Here is a 20624-nt window from a genome sequence, read left to right on the forward strand (position 1 = left end):
CAATACAGGCCTATAACAAGAAACAAGAAAAGTCTCAAATAAACAATCTAACCTTACACCTAAAGAAGCTAGAAAAATAACATTAAATGAAGCCTAAAGGCAGCAGAAGGAAGGAAATAATAAATACGAGAGCAGAAATAAATGATAAAGAGACTAAGAAAACAATAGAACAGGTCAAAGAAATCAGGAACTGGTTCTTTGAAAACATTGATAAAATTGATAAACCCCTAGCAAGACTTATCAAAAAAGAAAAGAGAAAGGACCCAAATTAATAAGATCACAAATGAGAGAGGAGAAAGAACAACCAACAACACAGAAATCCAAACAATTATAATAGAATATTATGAAAAACTGTATGCCGACAAATTAAACAACCTGAAAGAAATGGATAAATTCCTAGGAACATATAAACTACCAAAGCTGAAAGAGGAAGAAAAATAAAAAAACTTGAAGAAACCAATAACCTGAAAAGAAATTGAATCAGTCATCAAAATCTCTCAACAAAAAGTCCAGGACCAGATGGTTTCACAGGTGAATTCTACCAAACATTTAAAGAAGAGTTAATACATGTTCTTCTCAAACTATTCCAAAAAAATAGAACAGGAAGTAAAACTTCTAAATTTATTCCATGAGGCCAGCATTACCTGATACCAAAATCAGATAAAGACATGGATAAAAAAGAGAACTACAGGCCAATATCCCTGAACATGGATGCAAAAATCCTCAATAAAATACTAGCAAACTAAATCCAACAACATTGAATGAATCATTCACCATGACGAAGTGGGATTTATTTCTGGGTTTCAAAGGTGGTTCAATATTCACACATCAACGTGATACAGCACATTAATAAGAGAAAGGATAAGTACCATGTGATGATTTTAATAGATGCAGAAATGGCATTTGATAAAGTACAACATCCATTCATGATAAAAACACTCAACAAAGTAGATTTAGAGGGAGCATATCTCAACATAACAAAGGTCATATATGAAAACCCCACAGCTAACATAATCCTCAATGGGGAAAAAGTGAAAGTTTTTCCTCTATGGTCAGGAAGAAGACAGGGATGTCCATTCTCACCACTCTTTTTTTTTCATTCCCACCGCTCTTATTTAAAATAGTACTGGATAGGGGCACCTGGGTGGTTCAGTCGGTTAAGTATCTGACTTCAGCATAGGTCATGATCTCACAGTTCATGGGTTCAAGCCCCACATCGGGCTCTGTGCTGACACAGAGCCTGGAGCCTGCTTTGGATTCTGTATCTCCCTCACTCTCTGCCCCTCACCCACTCATGCTCTCTCTCTCAAAAATAAACATTAAAAAAATTGAACATGATCTAGCAATTGTGTTCCCTAGTATTTAACCAAATATATCAAAAATGTTTGTCTACACAAAAATTTGCACACAAATGTTTATAGCAGATTTATTCATAATTGCCAAAATGTGGAAGCAAGCAAGTTGTCCTTCTGTAGGTGAGTTGATAAACTTTGGTACATCCAGACAATGGAATATTATTCAGTGCTAAAAAGAAATGAGCTATTAAGCCATGAAAAGACATGGAGGAAGCTTAAATGCAAATTACTAAGTGAAAGAAGCCAATCTGAAAAGGCTACACACTATATGACTCCAACTATATAACGTTCTGGAAAATGCAAAACTATGAAGACAATAAAAAGGTCAGTGGTTGCCAGAGGTTGGAAGGGTGAGGCAGGATGAATAGGTGGAGTACAGGATTTGTAGTGAAAATATTCTGTATGATACCATAATTATGGATACATGTCATTAACCAAAAAATTCTATATCAAATATAATTTAAATTTTCTTTGTACAAAAGTTACCTTCAAGCCCAATCATCAGTTTTAGTTGTACTGTAAATATTCAGAAAGGTCAAACAATGGTGAATAATGGTGAGTTCTAGTTGGTTAAATGTCAGCAAGATGATTTGGTGACTATACATAATTTTTTCCTCTTTGACAATATACTTGAACTATGCTTTTTGGGAAAATCCTGCCAGAATAAAATACATACATCATAAATGAGACCTCCCGTTGGCACTTTCTACTTCTCTGCCCCCTCTCCTTTTTTTTTATAACATCAGATTTATTGAGCTATAATTTACATATGGTAATATTCACTCTTTTTATATGCTCAGTTCTATGAATTTTGACAAAAGAATATCATCACCACATTAAGATATATAACATTTCATCACTCCAGAAAGTTCCCTCCTGCTCTCCTGTAATGAATCCTCTCCCTACACCCATCCTTCCTCCTGGTACCCACTGATCTGTTTTTCTGTCCCCATAATTTTGTCTTTTCCAGAATTTTATGTAAATAAAATCATTTGTGTCTAGCTTCTTTCACTTACTGTAATGTCTTTGAGAATTGTTGAAGTTGTTACTGGTATCAGTAGTTCATTCCTGTTTATTGCAAAGTTGTATTCCACTGTATTAATGTATTACCCACTTATTTATCCATTTACCAGTTGAAGTACATTTTGAGTTATTGCTAAGTTTTGGCAGTTATAAAAAAGGCTACCATAAACATCTAGGCATAGGTTTCTCTGTGGACATAAGTTTTCATTTATTTTGGGTAAATACCTAGGAGTGGTATTTCAAGCTTATGTGGCAATTGCATGTTTAACTTTATAAGAATCTGCCAAACTGTTTTCCAAAGTTGGTATACCATTCTGCATTCCCACCAGCAGTGCATGAGATTTCCAGTTCCTCTATATCCTCCCCAGTACTAGGTATTGCAATTTCTTAAAAGCCTTTTTAGTGGGTATGTAGCGGTATCTCACTGTGGCTTTAATATGCATTTCTTGAATGATTAATGATATTGAGCATATTTTCACGTGCTTAATTGACATTCATTGTGTGTGTGTGTGTGTGTGTGTGTGTGTGTTTATATGTGTGAAATGTCTGTTCAAATCTTTCCCTCATGTTTTAACCTGGATTGCTTGCTTTATTGTTGAGTTGTGAGAGTCAACACTGTGTTCTGGATACCAGTCTCTTATCATATCTATGTGCTGTAAATATTTTCCCCAGCCTGTGGCTTGCTTTTTACACTTTGATAACAGTATTTATCAGAAGTTTTAAATTTTGATAAAGTCTGATGTATCAATGTTTTTCTTTTATGGATCATACTTTTCGTTAATATCTGTGAAATCTTTGCCTAATTAAAGGTCAGAAAGATTTTCTCCTATACTTTGTTCTGTAAGTTTTTTAGTTTTAAGTTTTACATATAAGCCTATGATCCATTTGTATTAATTTTTGTATATGGTGTGACTATTGGTATTTATAAAGCTCTCTTAAATATGATTATCTCTGATTATTATTTATTTTTGTTAATATTCATTTATTTTTGAGAGAGAGAAAGAGAGACGGAGCATGAGCAAGGGAGGGGCAGCGAGACAGGGAGACACAGAATCCAAAGCAGGCTCCAGGCTCTGAGCTGTCAGCATAGAGCCGTTGCGGGGCTCGAACCCACAAACCGTCAGATCATGACCTGAGTTGAAGTTGGATGCTCAACCGACTGAGCCATCCAGGTGCCCCACCTCTGATTATTATTTAAAAGAAAACTTGGGGACGCCTGGGTGGCTCAGTCAGTTAAGTGCCCAACTTCGGCTCAGGTCATGATCTCACAGTTCGTGGGTTCAAGCCCTGCGTTGGGCTCTGTGCTCACAGCTTGGAAGCCTGCTTCAGATTTTGTGACTCCCTCTCTCTCTGCCCCTCCCCTGTTTGTGCTCTGTCTCTCTCTCTCAAGAATAAATAAGCATTTAGCATTACACTCTCCAGTTCCATCCACGTTGCTACAAAGGGCCATATTTCATTCTTTCTCATTGCCACGTAGTACTCCATTGTGTATATAAACCACAATTTCTTTATCCATTCATCAGTTGATGGACATTTAGGCTCTTTCCATAATTTGGCTATTGTTAAGAGTGCTGCTATAAACATTGGGGTACAAGTGCCCCTATGCATCAGTACTCCTGTATCCCTTGGGTAAATTCCTAGCAGTGTTACTGCTGGGTCATAGGGTAGATATGCTAAGTGAAATAAGCCATACAGAGAAAGACAGATACCATATGTTTTCACTCTTATGTGGATCCTGAGAAACTTAACAGAAACACATGGGGGAAGGGAAGGGAAAAAAAAGAGGTTAGAGTGGGAGAGAGCCAAAGCATAAGAGACTCTTAAAAACTGAGAACAAACTGAGGGTTGATGGGGGTGGGAGGGAGGGGAGGGTGGGTGATGGGTATTGAAGAGGGCATATTTTGGGATGAGCACTGGGTGTTTTATGGAAACCAATTTGACAATAAATTTCATATATTGAAAAATAAGAATAAGCATTAAAAAAAAAGAAAACTTGGAGGAAGGCACATCGGAAATTTTAATCCTTATTTTGCAGATGAGAAAACTGAGGATTAGAGAAGTGCTGTGTGACTTGCTCAAGGTCCCACAGCTGATAAGAAGTGAAATTGCACAGCAAGAGGTAAAATTGTGATGAGAGACTTCAGGTTTCCTGCTGTCCCAGGCCGGTACTTTTGAAGCCAGGCAGCTAGGACTCACGTTAGTGCCCTGGAAAGCAAAGATTCCCAATGGAAATCTGAGCAACCAATTAGGCACTGAGATAAGAGACACAGATGGTGAACTAGCCCTGACCAAACTCAGACTGCACTTCTCTGACTGACTTGGGGTTATACAACTGAAGACAGCCAGAAGCTGGCCTGGCACCATGCTCAGGTGATACTCAATGAATGGTTGTTTTTTTGTTTTTTGTTTTGAGAGAGAGAGAGAGAGAGAGAGTTGGGGAGAGGGGAAGAGGAAGAGAGAATCAAGCAGGCTTCATACCCAGTGCAGAGCCCAATGCAGGGCTCAATTCCACAACCCTGGGATCATGACCTGAGCCAAAGTCAAGAGTTGGGTGCTCAACTGACCGAATCACCCAGGCTCTCCTCAATGAATGCTTTTAGATGATGATGATGATGATGATGATGATGATGATGATGATGATTTGGAAAATGGTCAGACGAGAGCTCTGAAAGTAATTACAGAGTTAGAAATAGAAGCTAAGGGAAGAAGTTAAGGAAACTAATATTACTTAGACTAGAAAAGAGGCCAAAGAAGAAACTTGATAACAGCTTTAAAAGAAAAAAAAAAAACTTGAGCTTTCTGAGGGCTAAGCAAAGGGAAGTGGACTAGAAGAATCTAAGTAAAAGGGTAAATTTCTTCCTTCCTGTTGAGGATTGTTATGGACACTTGAGAGCATTTATAAACATAATAAACTCTTTTTATTTGAGCTTAGAGTCAGGGATTTGCCAAACATGGGCTCTGATGAAGGATTTCAGCATGAGGGTTGCATGACCTCTTGCACAGTGTCCTTAGAAATCTCTGGGTGGCTCCTAAATCTGCCCTATGTCCTCATACAATTTGAGGAGGCCTTTGTGGACTTCCCTGCTCCTTAGTCTTAGCATCTTTACAGGACTGTTCCAATGCCCAACACAAGCCTTACTTTAGCTCCTCAAGGCTTAATTAATTCCTATACTCCTTGGCCCTGAAGCCAAGTGGAACAATGCTCAAGGCTATAAATTTGGCTCAGCATGCCCATAAGGGCCTAAAATGCTGGCTAGTCCAAATATGATACCAATTCTTAAATCCCCTGTTTTATATCTAGCATCTGCTTGCACACCTCCAATTATGGGAAGCTTCATTCATCCCCATAGAAGACATAATACAATGAACTTTGGACTAGGAATGAGGAGAGTTGGGTTTGAGTCCCAGATCTGCCACTAACTTGCTGTGTGATTTTTGTCAAGTCCCTTCACATTTATGGGCCTATTTCTTTATCAGTAAAATGGTAGTGGAGGAATCTCTTTGTTTTAGTTTATGTTGGTTTCATTGCTGTAACAAATGGCCCTCAAAAATTCAGTGACAAGAAGTTTGCTTCTTTTTAAAATTTTTTATTTAAAAAATGTTTAATGTTTATTTATTTTTGAGACAGAAAGAGAGAAAGAGCATGAGTGTGGGAGGGGCAGAGAGCGAGGGAAACACAGAATCTGAATCAGGCTCCAGGCTCTGAGCTATCAGCACAGAGCCTGATGCAGGGCTCAAACTCATGGACCATTAGATCATGACCTGAGCCTAAGTCAGACACTTAACCAACTGAGCCACCCAGACACCCCTGTTTATTTCCTATGCAATATTCATGGAAGGGGTTCCAGATTAGAGAGAGAATTTTGCTCCATGTAATTATCTAGGGACCCAGACAGAACTGATGGCAGTTCTTCCAGTCTTAATACATGGCTTGCAAGATGACTTTGCAGTTGTAGCTCACAGGAAAGCAGAAATATCATGGGAGTTTTTTTATGGTCCAGGCCTGGAAGAGGTGTGTATCACTTTTATCCATACTGTATTGGTCAGAATTCAGTCATATGGTCATACCAAAGTGTTTGACCAAAGTGGTGGAGAAATGGAGTGCAGCCATATGGTGGCTAGCTAGAAGGTCCCACCATAGACTTGATGATCTCTAAAGGCCCTCTGCCCCAGCTCTGAAACTCTGGGTATGTTTATTAACTAGACTCCTGGTTCCCACATTGCCCTGCTACAAGTGCTTTGAAAATCACCTAACTTCTCTGACCATTAGGGACTAGAAAGATGGCAATGAGGCCAATGCAATGACCCCTGTGAAAGGTCAGAGAAGAACTGAGATACCAGCTGCACCACCAGGTACCACATTAAGTTAAGTTGTCTTTGTGCTTCTTTTCTCTGCAGCCTGGGTAGGAGCCCTCTCAATGGGCATGATCTTCTTCTGTTCTCCCATTGTGAGTATATTCACTGATCGTTTGGGCTGCCGAATCACAGCAACTGCAGGGGCTGCTGTCGCTTTCATAGGCCTCCATACCAGCTCCTTCACCAGGTAAGGCTAGGAGTTGCTGGCCATTTGTCCAAGGCTGAAGGTTGGCTTCTTTCTGGGCTTCAACTAGGGATACTCATTGAACAATCCTCTGTGGTCCTTTCCATGTAGAGTTCTCAAGACTCTGCTCCTGAGAATCATTGTACAATGGGATTCATCTAGGTAGGTTCTCCAGGACACATTGATATATAATATCCCCAAAAGAGGACCCAAGAGTTCCAAAGTGGTGGGTGGAGCCTAAGCTTGAGAGTTCATGAAACTGGGCCTAAGTCCACTTTGGGCCACTAAATGGCTATGGAACAATATATTAGTACCATTTCCCCTATCTGGGCCTCAGTTTCTATATCTGTAACATGAGGGAGTTAGACCAGATGGTCTTTTCAGGTCTCTTCCAGCTCTGCCATTCTATTCCCCCTTCCATGTGCCACACAACGCATGACCTCACTTGCCTTCCTGGAAATGAGCTTCTGGAGTGAATCCATGTGAAACACCTACCATTACAGGATTCCTGAGGGAATCTTATATTGAAAAAGAAGTCAGCTGCGCCCAAGGCTGTTTAGCATTTCTGGCTCCTTTCCAGGTATTTTTGGCTGCCAATGTATGGATAATTTGGGAAAGAAAAAAAAAATCATGTCTTGGGCATAAGAAAGGATGTTTAGCAGCATCTCCCACTGGGGTATAGACCTAGCACCCAGCTACCCAGCTAGGCCTAGGCTAACCTCAAACTCCAGTGCAGTTGGTCCTACTGGCAAAACTTGGTAGTATCAGGCAAGAAGCAGGCTATAAGTTAATGTTCTGGTTTCTTTCTGCCAATCCTGCAGGATCATGTCTGCAGGCGAGGGGAGAAGTAAAAACCCTCCACCATGGCCTGAGGAATATGGAATTCCTAAAGAAGTCTGTTGGCTTTCAGCCAAAGATGCTTTGGAAGTTATTATACCTCCTACTTCCAATCTGCCTGGGCTGGTATATGAAAATGCTGGCCTGGAGACATGGGTAACTTGTCAGAGACTTGTTTTCTGAGCTTGGCTCACCAGAGAATGACTATGGTTATGCTCTCTAGGCCTAAGGTTTCACACAGAGTGGAGAATGATAATTGTGTTCTGCCACAACTGGGCCCTCTGAGGGGGATCCAGCTTTCCTTATGACTTGAGCATTTCTGGCTACTCAGCCTACCCTCCAGCAGAGCTTGTATATGACCTACAATGATTTCTTGGCTTCATCCCATCCAATTGGGACAGAGGAGGGGAAAACCATGTTCTGCTTGGAATGTGCTCAGCCCTCCTATGGCAGCAGCTCCAAGCCCTTTCAGGATCCCTCTGGTGGTTGGCCTCATTTGCCCTCAGTAAGCTGGTGCCTGGCCCCTTGAGGAAAGGAGCTAGGCCTCAGAAGTGGCTCCAGTCTTGGCACTACACAGCAGAGGTCTGTTTTTTAAGGTTGAGCTGAGCAAAGTATAAACAAATTAGCAACATACGGATCCCACTTCTCTTCCAATACACGTGAGCTCGGTTATAGGAGGGGAAAGAGCTTAGATGTATTTTTTTCTGGCATTCTTCTTTAGGCACATTGGAGTAAGCATTCTGTTTTCCAGCCCCTAAGCCCTTCCCCACCCCCTTTGCCTTTTCTGGAAGAACATCTTTAGAGCCAAGAATCTATCTGAATGGCTTCATGTCTGTTGGGAAAGTGGTTCTGCTTGTGACTAGAGCTCCAAGTCATCCCTCCTGTTGTCTGAATTCGGGCTCTGAGTTCCATTGGATGACATGAGGTGGGACAGAGTGCAGTCAGGGCTGGAGATGCCTTGTCAAGCCTATTCAGGGGCTTCCTTCCTTCCTTGAGGCCCAGCTAGAAACAGATCCATCATATAGCACTCTGAACCAAATCCCATGTTTTGCCCCCACTTGCCCTCTCCTTGAAGGTCTACTTTAGACCTTCCTAACTCCTCTCCCTTACACAAGGTCCCCAGACCAAGCCAATCCCAAAAAATCTGACAGAAGAGGAGCAGTTAGTTTAGCTATGTATTCCAAGTGGAGGCAACACTTTTGAAACCAAAGCTTTTGCTCATATCCAGTGAATGTCAGCAGATGAGAAGCAACCTTGCCATTTGTAATGACACAGTTCGAACTAGAGAATACTATGCTAAGTGAAATAAGTCAGTCAGAGAAAGACAAATACCATATGATTTCACCCATATGTGGAATTTAAGAAACAAAAAAAACATGAGCAAAAGTGGGAAAAAAAGAGGGAGAGAGGCAAACCAAGAAACAGACTCTAAACTACAGAGACCAAATTGATGGTTACTAGAGGAGAAGTTGTTCAGGGGATCAGTTAAATAGGTGATGATTAAGGAATGCACTTGTTGTTATGAGCATTGGGTGTTATATGGAAGTGTTGAATCACTATATTGTACTCCCAAAACTAATATTATACTGTTAATTGGAATTTAAATAAAAACTTAAAAACAAAGAAAAGCAATGGTGACGCAGTTGTCTTACAACTGTTGAGTGTTAATACATCATCTCTGCAGCATAGACCTAGTGCTTTAGTATAAGGACTGGGTCCATCTACGGGGACCAACCGCTTGACCATGGAGAGTATTAGTTAATTAAGTGGTCAGATAAGATCTGTTGTAAAATATGTGGAGTCTTCAAAAAGAAAACAAAATTCTTCATTAGGTTGTGCGAATATTGTCTAAGGGCAGATGGCTGGCCAAGGTAACCTTCCCATGGCCTTTACTCTTTTGAAACTTTGCCTTCTGTTACAGAGGCTTATGGCCACAGCAGAACATAAGAGTTTTAAGCCAGAACCTATCTTACTTGGCCAGGCCCACAACTTCTTTGAAGCTCCACTTCCCATCAAGCAACTAGGCTACTCTGAGAGGCTAATCCATATCATGTCCAGCAACAGGAACAAGGCTCTGGAAGTTAAAGGGACTCCTTACTTCAGGATCCCCAGGGAGATCATCTAGGACCTATAGTAAAGGGTCATGGGATATCTAGACCTTGGGCAGGGTTGGAGATAAGGTGTCTCTCAGCCATTTTCTGAAATATTAAGGGCCCCTACCATGGAAAAAGGTAGTAGAGTCCCATGGAGGATCTTGACTTTCCAGGATCTTGGCTTCTTGCCAACTTTTGTTACTTGGGATAAAGCTTTGGCTATCAGCCTACCCATGGTGTCTAGGTGAGCAGTAGGTGAAACTGTTCTAAGGCCCTGTCTTACTCCTTATAGTCTCTTATCAAGCCATTGCATAGGTTGATTCTGGCATTCTTTTCAATGATTCTCTCTGATTGGGTACTATGATTCAAACTAGAGTCATACAGACCAAGAGTCAAGTCCAAGTTTCCTGATCCTGTTATGCTACATTGGGTGAATTAGTTCTCTGAGCCTCTGTCTCCCTATCTGCATTATTATTAAGTCTTGTTCCTTGTCTTTTCTGAGGGTAAGTGGTAAGTGGGGCTGTGGGTTAAGGGTGGGGGTATGCAGGTCTCAGGAGGGTGAAGGGAAAGGGCAGACGGATTCCTGGTAAGGCTGCTGAGAATAGTTCTTGGTGTTTCTCCCACAGCTCATTAAGCCTGCGTTATTTCACCTATGGGATTCTCTTTGGTTGTGGCTGTTCCTTCGCCTTTCAGCCATCTCTCGTCATCCTCGGCCACTACTTCCAACGTCGCCTGGGTTTGGCCAATGGTGTGGTGTCTGCTGGAAGTAGCATCTTCTCCATATCCTTTCCTCTTCTCATCAAAACACTGGGGGCTAAGATCAAGCTCGCCCAAACCTTCCAGGTGCTGAGTACCTTCATGTTTATTCTTACCCTGCTTTCACTCACCTACCGGCCACTCCTACCCAGTTCTCAGGACACCCCAAACAAGAGAGGTGTCCACACCCTGTGCCAACGCATCCTGGCTCAGCTTAGAAAGTACTTCAACATGCGAGTGTTCCGCCAACGTACCTACCGCATCTGGGCCTTCGGGATTGCTGCTGCTGCCCTTGGCTACTTCGTTCCCTATGTACACCTGGTAAGGAATATTAGGGTGGGCCCACCTTACCTCTAGGAAGCTGCCCTTGGCCTGCCTGAAGTCCAGAGAATAGTGGTGGAGGACACTAGAAGGGCAGAGCTGGGACCTTCGGTAAAAGAGACCAAACAGTGTTTGAAGAGACCCAAAGTGGGAAAGAACACAGACTGAGGGAAGATCTCAATGGGAAATGGGTAGAATTCATAAAGGGAAAGTCCATGCCTGTTTCCCCCTTGATAAATCTAGATAGATTTTTCCCCCTTGATAAATCTAGATAGATTTTCAAGAGAAGATAAGCATCACTGGGATTGAGAAGACTGGCTGAGATGACCCAAGGGCAGGGTTTTCTAAGAGTGTGTTCTGTGGAATGCTGGTCTTTGTGGTCAAATGATTTGTTTAGGAACCAATGTATAATCAATCTCTCTAGCTTCATATTGTCACAATCTTTTAAAGGTACCAAAAAATCAAGCAGTAAAAGAAACCCACTTAGCTTCATTTAACCATTATCCACCCAAATTATACTACCATGGTTATAGTCCAGCTATTATCTTCCATAGATCTTGTGTTTCTTAAAACACATGTCTGGAAATTTTACATGGAAGTTAGTTCTCTCCCCTGGTGACCTGCTGTTGCCCCAGGGTATCAATTATGGGTCAGGGAATGGGGAGATTTGGGGGGAGCCCTTGGGTTTTCTTAGTTGTTAAGGCTGTATTCTGTCCTTCAAGCCAGGGCTTGGAGATACCCACTCCCCTTAGCTGTTGCTCAGAAGCCCAGAATCCAAAAAGCCAAGGGATATGAAGCCTTTTAAGCAATTAGAAGTAGCCAGAAAGCTTGTTCTGGATCTAGGGCTACAAAGGAGGGGGTTGAAGGGAAGGGAGCTCTTGCTGTGGTCCAGGAAAGCAAGCAGTAGAGGGTTCTGGATATACCAACAGTTAACCAGTCAGCTCCTTTTCTTCCCCCTGTCCTTGGGGGTCCTGGTGTTATGCTTTTCAGATGAAATATGTGGAAGAGGAATTCTTGGAAATCAAGCAGACCTGGGTGCTCTTGGTGTGTATTGGGGCTACCTCAGGCCTTGGGCGTCTTGTGTCGGGCCGTGTCAGTGACTCCATTCCTGGACTTAAGAAGATCTACTTGCAGGTGAGTGTTACCACCTTGCCCTGATCAGAGTGGTGTGGGGAGGAAAAGCCTGCCACAGATGCTAGGTTACCCCCAGCCTTTGGGATAGAATGGTAGATTGTATCATTACTATGCCCTGGGCGCCAGCTCTGACACAAGCTTGTTGTTCAGCATGGGAAAGTCAATCAAATTCTCCAAGCCTCAGTTTGCTTGGCTTTCAAATGAAGACAGTCATCTTTGTTCTGCCTCCTTCATCAAGATGGAGTAAGTATCCAGTGAGAGCACTGTGTAAATCGAACCTATAAGAACACTTACAAGAAAGCGTTTATTAATAATGGTTCTTCCATCTGAAATAGGAAACCTGAGGCTAGGAGTTAGATGCTGACTCCCATTGAGGACTGATCTCCTTGCTACTCCATACTCTTTTAGAAGGTCATGGGCATCTATAGTACTCTGTGGCCCAGTGTTTCTCTCCTCTAAGCCAGCAGGACCAAGTCAATCACTTCTTACATTTCCAGAGTTACTTGCACCAAGCATTGGCTCTCAAATATTATCCTCTTGATGGACGCAAAAATAGTGCCAGAAAACACAACCTTACTTCCCCTCTCTGGGCCTCACTTTCCTCATTTGTACAATAAGAATAATTCTTGCCCTTCCTATCTTACCTTACAGAGGAGGATCAAACGAAATATAGGTGTAACCAGGATTTGGGAAGTAAAAAGCTGTTATAGCCATGAAAGATTTTAATCCTTTGGGCAGTAACACAGTGCATCATATTGCAGGCAGTTTCTGTGTGAACTGAGCTCTGGTCTTGCTTGGGACTACTGCTCAAGCTGTCTGTCTTTGTCTACCTGGCAGCACTAATGCCTCTCTGACCCTTGCTCATGCTTTTTGCTCCTGCAGCTTGGTTTACCACAATGTTTTCCACAAATGTGGAACCCTGTGAAGGGACAACATCAGCCCTTCAAAACATGTGGTCACAAATAATCCATTAAGAAGGTGGTTGAGTTCTGACTCTCCTGGAGAAGCCCTAAAAGCACTTCCAAGGGGCCCTGACTATTCTCATAGTAGGGATTTCTCTGTCTTCTGACAGCTTCAAGTGTTTTCCTAAATATTCTAAGATGTCTTAGACAAGAATATGATTAAGGATTTCTGTTGTGTTTAACTCTGTGTTAGATTTGCAAAAGCTGGTGAATCTTCTTTGTCAGAGCTGGGGGTGACCTTGTGGTTTATCCAGTCCAACCTCTCATTACACAGAAACTGAGAGAAAGACATACAGACAGTCATGGCAAAGTTGAATTCATATGTAGCACTTTTCTCATATTTCACTTCATACTAAGTGATGGGTGGCAGAGCCATGTTCTAGAGATAAGTAACTTGACCAAAGTCAACTCAAAAGACTGTGATTGAGATAAACCAGTTATGAAATTTTGAATTCCAGGGCAAATATCAGGAATTGCCTTATCTGGGTGGCTTTTTGTATAGGAGAATGTATGTCTTTTTCAGCTTCTTCCACATGCCACCCCTGTATGTCTTCCCTGTCAGTATCAGCAGCTCCAAGATGCTAACAGTGCTGGCATTGGGCCAGGACTTTATCTTGAGGAAAAGAGCAGCCCCTGTCTAGCCATATAGCTCATTTCTCATTACAGTCCCTAGGAGAGAAGTAGGGCCCAAGCAGCTTTTGCTGTCTATTGTGTAAAGAAAGTTCCAAGGGAGGTGGAGGCATTAACTAGTCAGAGGCAGAACTAGGCTTAGGACCCAGTGCTTCTGCTGATCACTTCCCCTACCCACCCAACATTCTCTCCCCTTTTCCAGTCTTACTTGACCCAACTTTGCCACTTAGAGTAATATAAAATAATCTTAGAATGTTATAGCTGAAATATATCTTTATCAATTATAGTCCAACTGCCTCATTTTACAAATTGAGGAACTGAGACCTAGAAAGGGAAAGATGAGTCCAAACTCATCTTTCTGGCAAGTGTCTCAGGCTAAGAACACAAGACAATGGATAAACTCCTCTTGAGCTGCTCAAGATACTCCATCACAGGAATTTGCCTCCCTTTCTCCCTGGGTCAGATACAGGAGTATAAGCTTGGGAGAGGAAAGGAGTGTACATAACTTCAGGTTCTGAAGAGATACCCACTAGACCCTGTAGTTCCTACTATTGGAAAAGACAGGCACATGTATCTGATATACAGACTTCCCCTTGACAGTCTGCTAGAAAAGAAATGGTGACAGCCTGCAGGACAACCTCACTTTGGGCCAATTCTTGAGGTCTGATTCTCAGTTTAAAGAGATATTTTTAATTTCTGAACTTTTCAAGGCCTCATGGAGGATGTTAAGCAGCAGCTAGATACAATAGGTAGTAACTGGAGATGACAGAAATCAGTTAATGGGATCCTCTGTGTTGTATAACGCTATTAACTCTTAGTTGCCATACCATTATGGCTTGGTTGATAGGTGGATCTGGTTTTATCTTCTAGCTGTGCATGAATCTCCTAGAGGACGAGCTGGAATATCAGGGTTCTTATTCCTAGATTCCACCTAGCTATCCCAAAACAGCCTAGGCAAAGTTCAAAAAGTTTTCTAGCAAAGAGATTTCCTCACATGGCATGTCCAGGACATTTCTTATCCTCTCTGAAAACCAACCAATCATCCTAACAAACCCACTGCCAGTACAACACAAAATCTTTAGGGCTTGAAACAGCCTTGACCCTCCTATCCCATCCATGTGGTGATTTGGTGATTTACCCTTACTCTGTGGTCACTTACACTTCCTGGGTAAGTTTACCCTCCTGTGTGAAGCATTAGAAAATCCTGGGTCCTGTTAAGGCTTTGGTAAACAGATCAGGTCTTACCCCTGACCCTGCGATGACCTGGCTCTGCTGGCTACAGTGGGTGAGAGGAGGGGGTTTATTTCCCTGCCTGCAGCCCAGGTCTTCAGTCTGGCTCACTGACACAGGTTGCAGATGACCTTAATCAAAAGACCAACTGTGTTTCCAGTTTCTCTTCTCTCTTTTGAGTGGGAAAAACCAGCCTCTGGAAAGGCAGCTTCTTTGTTTTAGAGTCATTTTGCTCAGCCCAAAGAAAGCCCAGTGGCTAGTCAGTGCCCCTGAACTTGTTTCAGCTCCCTAGACACCCTCCTAGTGTCTTGGTTCTCCTTAAAGTCCCCTTTGTTGTCTTTGCATGGTACCCAACCAAGTCCAGAGGACCCCACAGCCATGCTGAGATAGGTGGTGTGTCTCATGTCCTAAATCATAAGGAACCTGGGTGAACCTCCCAATGGTCTTCTTCATGCCAAGGTGTTTTCTAAAAGTGGCCACCCAATAAATGAGCACTGCGTCCTTTCTTATTTCAGAAAGCTCTGCCTTCCATTCACGCCCCCATCTAATCATCATTCAAGTTATCCTCATTTCCTTCTCTTCCTCTTCTCAGACCTTACTTGGATCTGAGAACACCAGCATGATCTGATCCCAGACCCTAATACCTGGGCAGCCAAACACAAGATCAGAACAACAGCAATTTCTTTTAGCTTAGAGTCCAGTGAAAAGACAACTTCTTAAGGGTGGGGCCATGCCCCTTACCTTTTTAAAAAATGTTGATGGAATCACAGTTAAGTAGGGACTGTCTTAAAAACTTCGAATCTTTCAGTGCAGGACTTAGAAAGGGCCTACGTAATTATTTAGCCCAACTGCTTTCTCTGCTGACACTCCCTGTCCTAATTTATAGATGGTAGAAATGAAACCCTGAGAAAGGAGATATGATTTGCTATGTGGTCTTGACTGACAAGCACAACATGACCTAAGGTCCTTGCTCCTCCAGGTCATCTCCTTCCTGCTCCTGGGCCTGATGTCCATGATGATTCCCCTGTGCCGGGGCTTTGGGGGCCTCATCGTTGTCTGCCTCTTCCTGGGCCTGTGTGATGGCTTCTTCATCACCATCATGGCCCCCATCGCATTTGAGCTGGTGGGCCCAATGCAGGCCTCACAGGCAATTGGCTACCTCCTTGGCATGATGGCCCTGCCGATGATTGCTGGGCCCCCCATTGCAGGTGAGGCTGATACTACAGGGAGGGCATGAGTGTGGGAGTCCTGTCTTCCCTGGGCCCTAGCAATCCTGAGTACCTCTGCTGTAAGTCCTTTTTTTACTCTTATTCTCTATTTAAGCAGCCTTGTCAAAGTGTATGAAACCTCTTACCTCTATTGGTGGAAGAGATTAACTACAGTATATGTGCATGGATTCATTTTTTGGGAATGGGCTGTTCATGGCTCTCTATCTGTTTCAGTGGGGTTTATTTTAGACAGCCTGGATGATTCCAGGAGGGTAAAGAGAGAAATGGGTTTGGCTTTTTGATCATTCTATTGGTTCAGTGTCTTCTATCTTTCTCTTTATAAGCAAATAATTATTTGCAAGGTAGTTGGGCAGAAAGAGAAGAAAAAGTGGACCCTGGCTTCATTAAGACTTAGAGATGCTCCCCCTCCTTCTCTATTGGCTTCTGAACTAAGCCTGTAGAAGAGACTTTGATTAAAACCAAATCCTAGGACTGGGCCAGTGAGGCTTACTTCTAGCAGGTAGTAGGCAAAGTGTTGGCTTGCTGTCTTTCAGTATTCTCAGTTTCCTTCTCCACTCTCCCAAAAGAGCATTGTTGATACCCCAGGGGACATAGGAAACAAGGAAAACCAATGAAAAGAGAACTCCATTTCTTTTCTTTAGGATTTAATGCAAATATTGATTTGTGGGTTAGCCTTCTTAGGCTATCCAACTGGGCTAACTCAACAAATATCCCTTGAACACCAATTGTGTCCAAGGTGTTGTAAGGGCATGTCATGCTGTGTGGCAGTGACAAAAGCTTCCACCCATGCCCTTGTGCAACAGCCATGGGGCTCACTGAAGGAGGGGAGCCTCTACCCAGCCCCCAGTCCCAGAGGTGTATCCCAGAATCCACATCTCTTTCCATTTTGTTTACCATCTAAGCAGCCCAAGGGCCTACTTTCTTTTCCTCAGTAGTGTTTCTGTGATCATCTTTCCTGTGAGGTGCCCCATGTTAGCTTCTGAAGGTAAGCAGGGGAATACTTGCATACCATGCCAAACATATCCATGTTATTAGCAACCTATAGAAACCCAGAGGGGCCAACCATATCTATAACCGGATGAAGGATATACAAACAGCCTTCCCTTAGGGTGAATGGGAACTTCAGAGAAAGGGCACTTAAGAGAAAGAGAAAACAGAAACTTAGCTGAATTGTTCCATAAGAACACTCTAGCCTAAGTTGGGGGTGGAGGGTATATCACTATAAATCAAGTCAAGACTTGGCCATCTGTGGAACTCTTTTGAACTAGCTTCCCTCCTAACTCCATACCTAGGAGTGACTGGAAGTCAAGCTGTAGCTTCATGAAAGTAAAAAATGGAGAACTTCAAGAGAAGCTTCATTAGCCTCTTTCATAATAAGCATTAACCTCAAGGGCTTGCAACTCCATTACCTCAGAGAGGAGCCACCTGAATTTGTAACAGAGGTTTTATTTTTTTCATTGCGAACGTTTAAATTGAGGGGATCCTGGGTAAAGGTAGTGCAGGCCAAGATCCACTGGATAGGCATTGTGATGGCCCCTAAAAGAGGCAGATAGCACCTTTGGGCAAAAGGGCAAAGTTGAACTTGACTTGTCTCTCTTATTTCAGGCCTCCTCCGCAACTGTTTTGGGGACTACCATGTGGCCTTCTACTTTGCTGGTGTGCCCCCAATCATTGGGGCTATAATCCTCTTCTTCGTCCCTCTGATGCATCAAAGGATGTTCAAGAAAGAGCAAAGGGATTCCAGCAAGGATAAAATGTTGGCCCCTGATGCAGACCCTAATGGGGAGCTGCTGCCTGGCTCCCCCATCCCTGAGGAACCAATCTAATGTGTTTTCCTTGCCATTGTGTGCTTCTCCCCAACCCTTTCCCTTCACTCCACCCTGCTCAGCTTTTACATTTTTGCCATCAGCACACTTGTTCTCAAACATGCACACACAGCAGTTCAGACACCTGACCATCCCCTTGGAGCCAAAGCTCCTGTTAAACTCATTAACCAAATTCTCCCTGTTAATGCCTTTAAATTTGCCAGGGTCCTTCTCCCAGGAGCTAGAAAAGCTTGGGATCCCCCTGGCCTTTGGAACATCTCCATATACTTTCTAACACCTGGAGATGGTACCTCCTGGCCCCAGATTGCTAGTCACCCACTAAAAGCAACTTCCAAAGGTGCTACTGTGTCCCTCGGAGCCTGGTGGGAAGACCCAAGCCTCTGTGTGCTCAGGATTTCCTTGTCATCTGTCCTTGGAAACCATTGGTAAAGGGGAAGAGAAAGGGCAGAGAGGTAAAATCAGACAATGAGCCTTGCTTAATCTCAGAGCCTCTGAGGGCTGTGGCTTCCCAAGAGCTGTGGGTGACATCACTTTACAAGTGTACAAATAGTTTCCCCATCATACAGTTGGTTAACAGTCTGCTTCTTTCTTCCCTTCATTTGTTTCCTTTACTGCTTCTTCTCCCTTCTCTTCCCCCTCTATTTCTTTTTATGACTGTCATAGATGCATGGGTGCTTGAAGACAGGAGGGATCTAGAGCTTGTGCCAATCAGCCTCACCTTGGCCCAGCCCACCCCTAACATGTCATTAATTCCACTCATCTCAGGCTGAGAAGCTCAAGCTATAATTATAAACTGGAAGAGTAGAGTAGAATATCACATAGGGAAAGGGATCTTAAACACCATAAAGCTCCACTCACTGATTTTAGAGTTTAGAGTTTAGAGTTTAGAGTTTCCAGGCCAGTGCAGTAACTTGCAGGCACTACCAGCTCCCCATCCTTATATTCATCTGTCAAAATGTGAAGAAATTCCTTTCATTTCAGCATGCAGAGGAGGACTGATGATGGGGGAGGGCATGATTGGGGGAGGGGCAATAGTTATTGACCTGGCAAAGGACCAACTCCTCCATCTCTCATTATTCATGATAGGTTAATATTACCATCTGGGTCAGGGCAGGAAAGGGACTGTGTTAGGGAAAATCCCATTCCCAACCTGGATGCCCCAAGGGTAGAGGCAGCAGCTGCATGTAGTGTTGAACAATTTCTCTTAGGAAGAGGGAAGCCTCCTAGCCTTTATCACTGAATGTGTCTCCCATGCTGGGCATTCTGAGCCATTCTGCTTAGCAGGCATTAAAGGTGCCAGGAAAGGTAGCGTCTGGACCATCTTAATCCCTCTGAAATAGGTGCCAGATGTTCACCTATGCCCAGATTCTGGGCAACACTCTTGCTGAAGAGCATTCCCAGCCAGGCTGTGTCCAAGCTAGCACAACTCACCCCCTTAGGAGCTCAGTTTCTCTCCTTACTTGGTCTCTTTGTGTCTCTTTCTCCCTATTCTGGGCATTTGTCTGTTGTGCTCCTGTTACTCTAATCTTTCATCACCTTCTTGTCAGGCATCCTTGGCCATTACTAGGAGCTAACAGTGACTTGCCACCCTAAGACAGGGCCATCCCAGGGACAGAAGGGTGAGGTTGCCTGTGAGGAACTCCAAAGAAAACAGTGGTCCCCACCCATAACATTTTCCGCTACAAACAGGCAGCTGTGGCATGGTGGGCCTATGATGGCCTCATTCAAGTCCAAAGTCCTGTATGCCCTCCGTTGGTCCTAGTCCAGCTTTTATCAACCCCCCCAAAGGAAAACCCACTGGCTCTTAGACCTGTGGATAAGAAGGGGCCTAATTACTATCGTGTTGGCTCCAAAAGCAGTGGAACAGGGGGAGCTGGGCCCCAGAAGCCTTGTAACTGACCACTGAAAATGTTGGAGCAACAAACCCCTGCTCTCATTCTTCCTGTCCTTCCCCTACCAAGTCACTAAAGGGCAGTTCTGTAGGGCCTCAAGGTGAAGGCCTTGAGGTGAGCATCTTTTGTTGCTCAAGGTGAAGATAGCTCTTAAAAATCAGGTGCCAACTACTTCTCTCCAGATGAAGGAAAGACATTCACAGGTTGCAAATGTGCCCTATCAGTTGTCACATGACATAGTAGGATATCAGTTTATTTCTTCCACATATGTGCATGTACATGTGTGAGCTTGTGTGCTTTTGGAGAGAATGCTGGTTGGTGAAAGCAGCTCAGTATTAATATTTCGGGTAGGATGCAGCCTCTAATGCACCACAGTTAAATCTAGGAAAACGAACAAAATTTGGGAGCTTGAGATCTGGGACATTTAAATCCTCAAAAGTTTTGGAACAAAATAAACATATCTAAAAATCTAGATTTGGTATGTGTGTTGCCTACAAGGGTGAAATACTCAACCTAGTTAACAGCAAGAAGTTTAGGCTTCAGAACTGAAATTTCGTTTCAAATAAAATTTCTGCCAGGGTCTATACTCTCTGTGAGAGCAGAAATTGGAAAAGGAGCTATATAGGGGGTTTGGAGCTGGGTGGATTCTAATCTAATCTAATAGATTCTAATTCTAATCTATTCAGGATTAGATTTTTAGGAGCTCTAAAGTAGAAAAGCAGTCACTTTACAAAATGAGAACACAATTAGTGGCTGAGGCTCAGTGGAGGCCCCACCAAGGCTACCGCCTTGGGAC

At 43.1% G+C, this 20624-nt stretch overlaps 1 protein-coding gene across 1 annotated transcript in view; it reads left to right on the plus strand.

Moving 5' to 3' along the window:
• SLC16A2 (solute carrier family 16 member 2) overlaps window positions 1-20300 on the plus strand; it is a 152437-nt gene extending 132137 nt beyond the window's left edge. The window contains exons 2-6 of the mRNA XM_045470623.1: window positions 6777-6921; window positions 10475-10925; window positions 11916-12059; window positions 15861-16089; window positions 17716-20300. Coding sequence (XP_045326579.1) covers window positions 6777-6921; window positions 10475-10925; window positions 11916-12059; window positions 15861-16089; window positions 17716-17936 — 1190 coding nt within the window. The 3' untranslated portion in view covers window positions 17937-20300. The remainder of the gene's footprint in view (window positions 1-6776; window positions 6922-10474; window positions 10926-11915; window positions 12060-15860; window positions 16090-17715) is intronic.
• The last annotated feature ends 324 nt before the right edge of the window (window positions 20301-20624 follow it).

This window comes from Leopardus geoffroyi, chromosome X, assembly GCF_018350155.1.
Source record: "Leopardus geoffroyi isolate Oge1 chromosome X, O.geoffroyi_Oge1_pat1.0, whole genome shotgun sequence".
Classification (NCBI taxonomy): Eukaryota; Metazoa; Chordata; class Mammalia; order Carnivora; family Felidae; genus Leopardus; species Leopardus geoffroyi.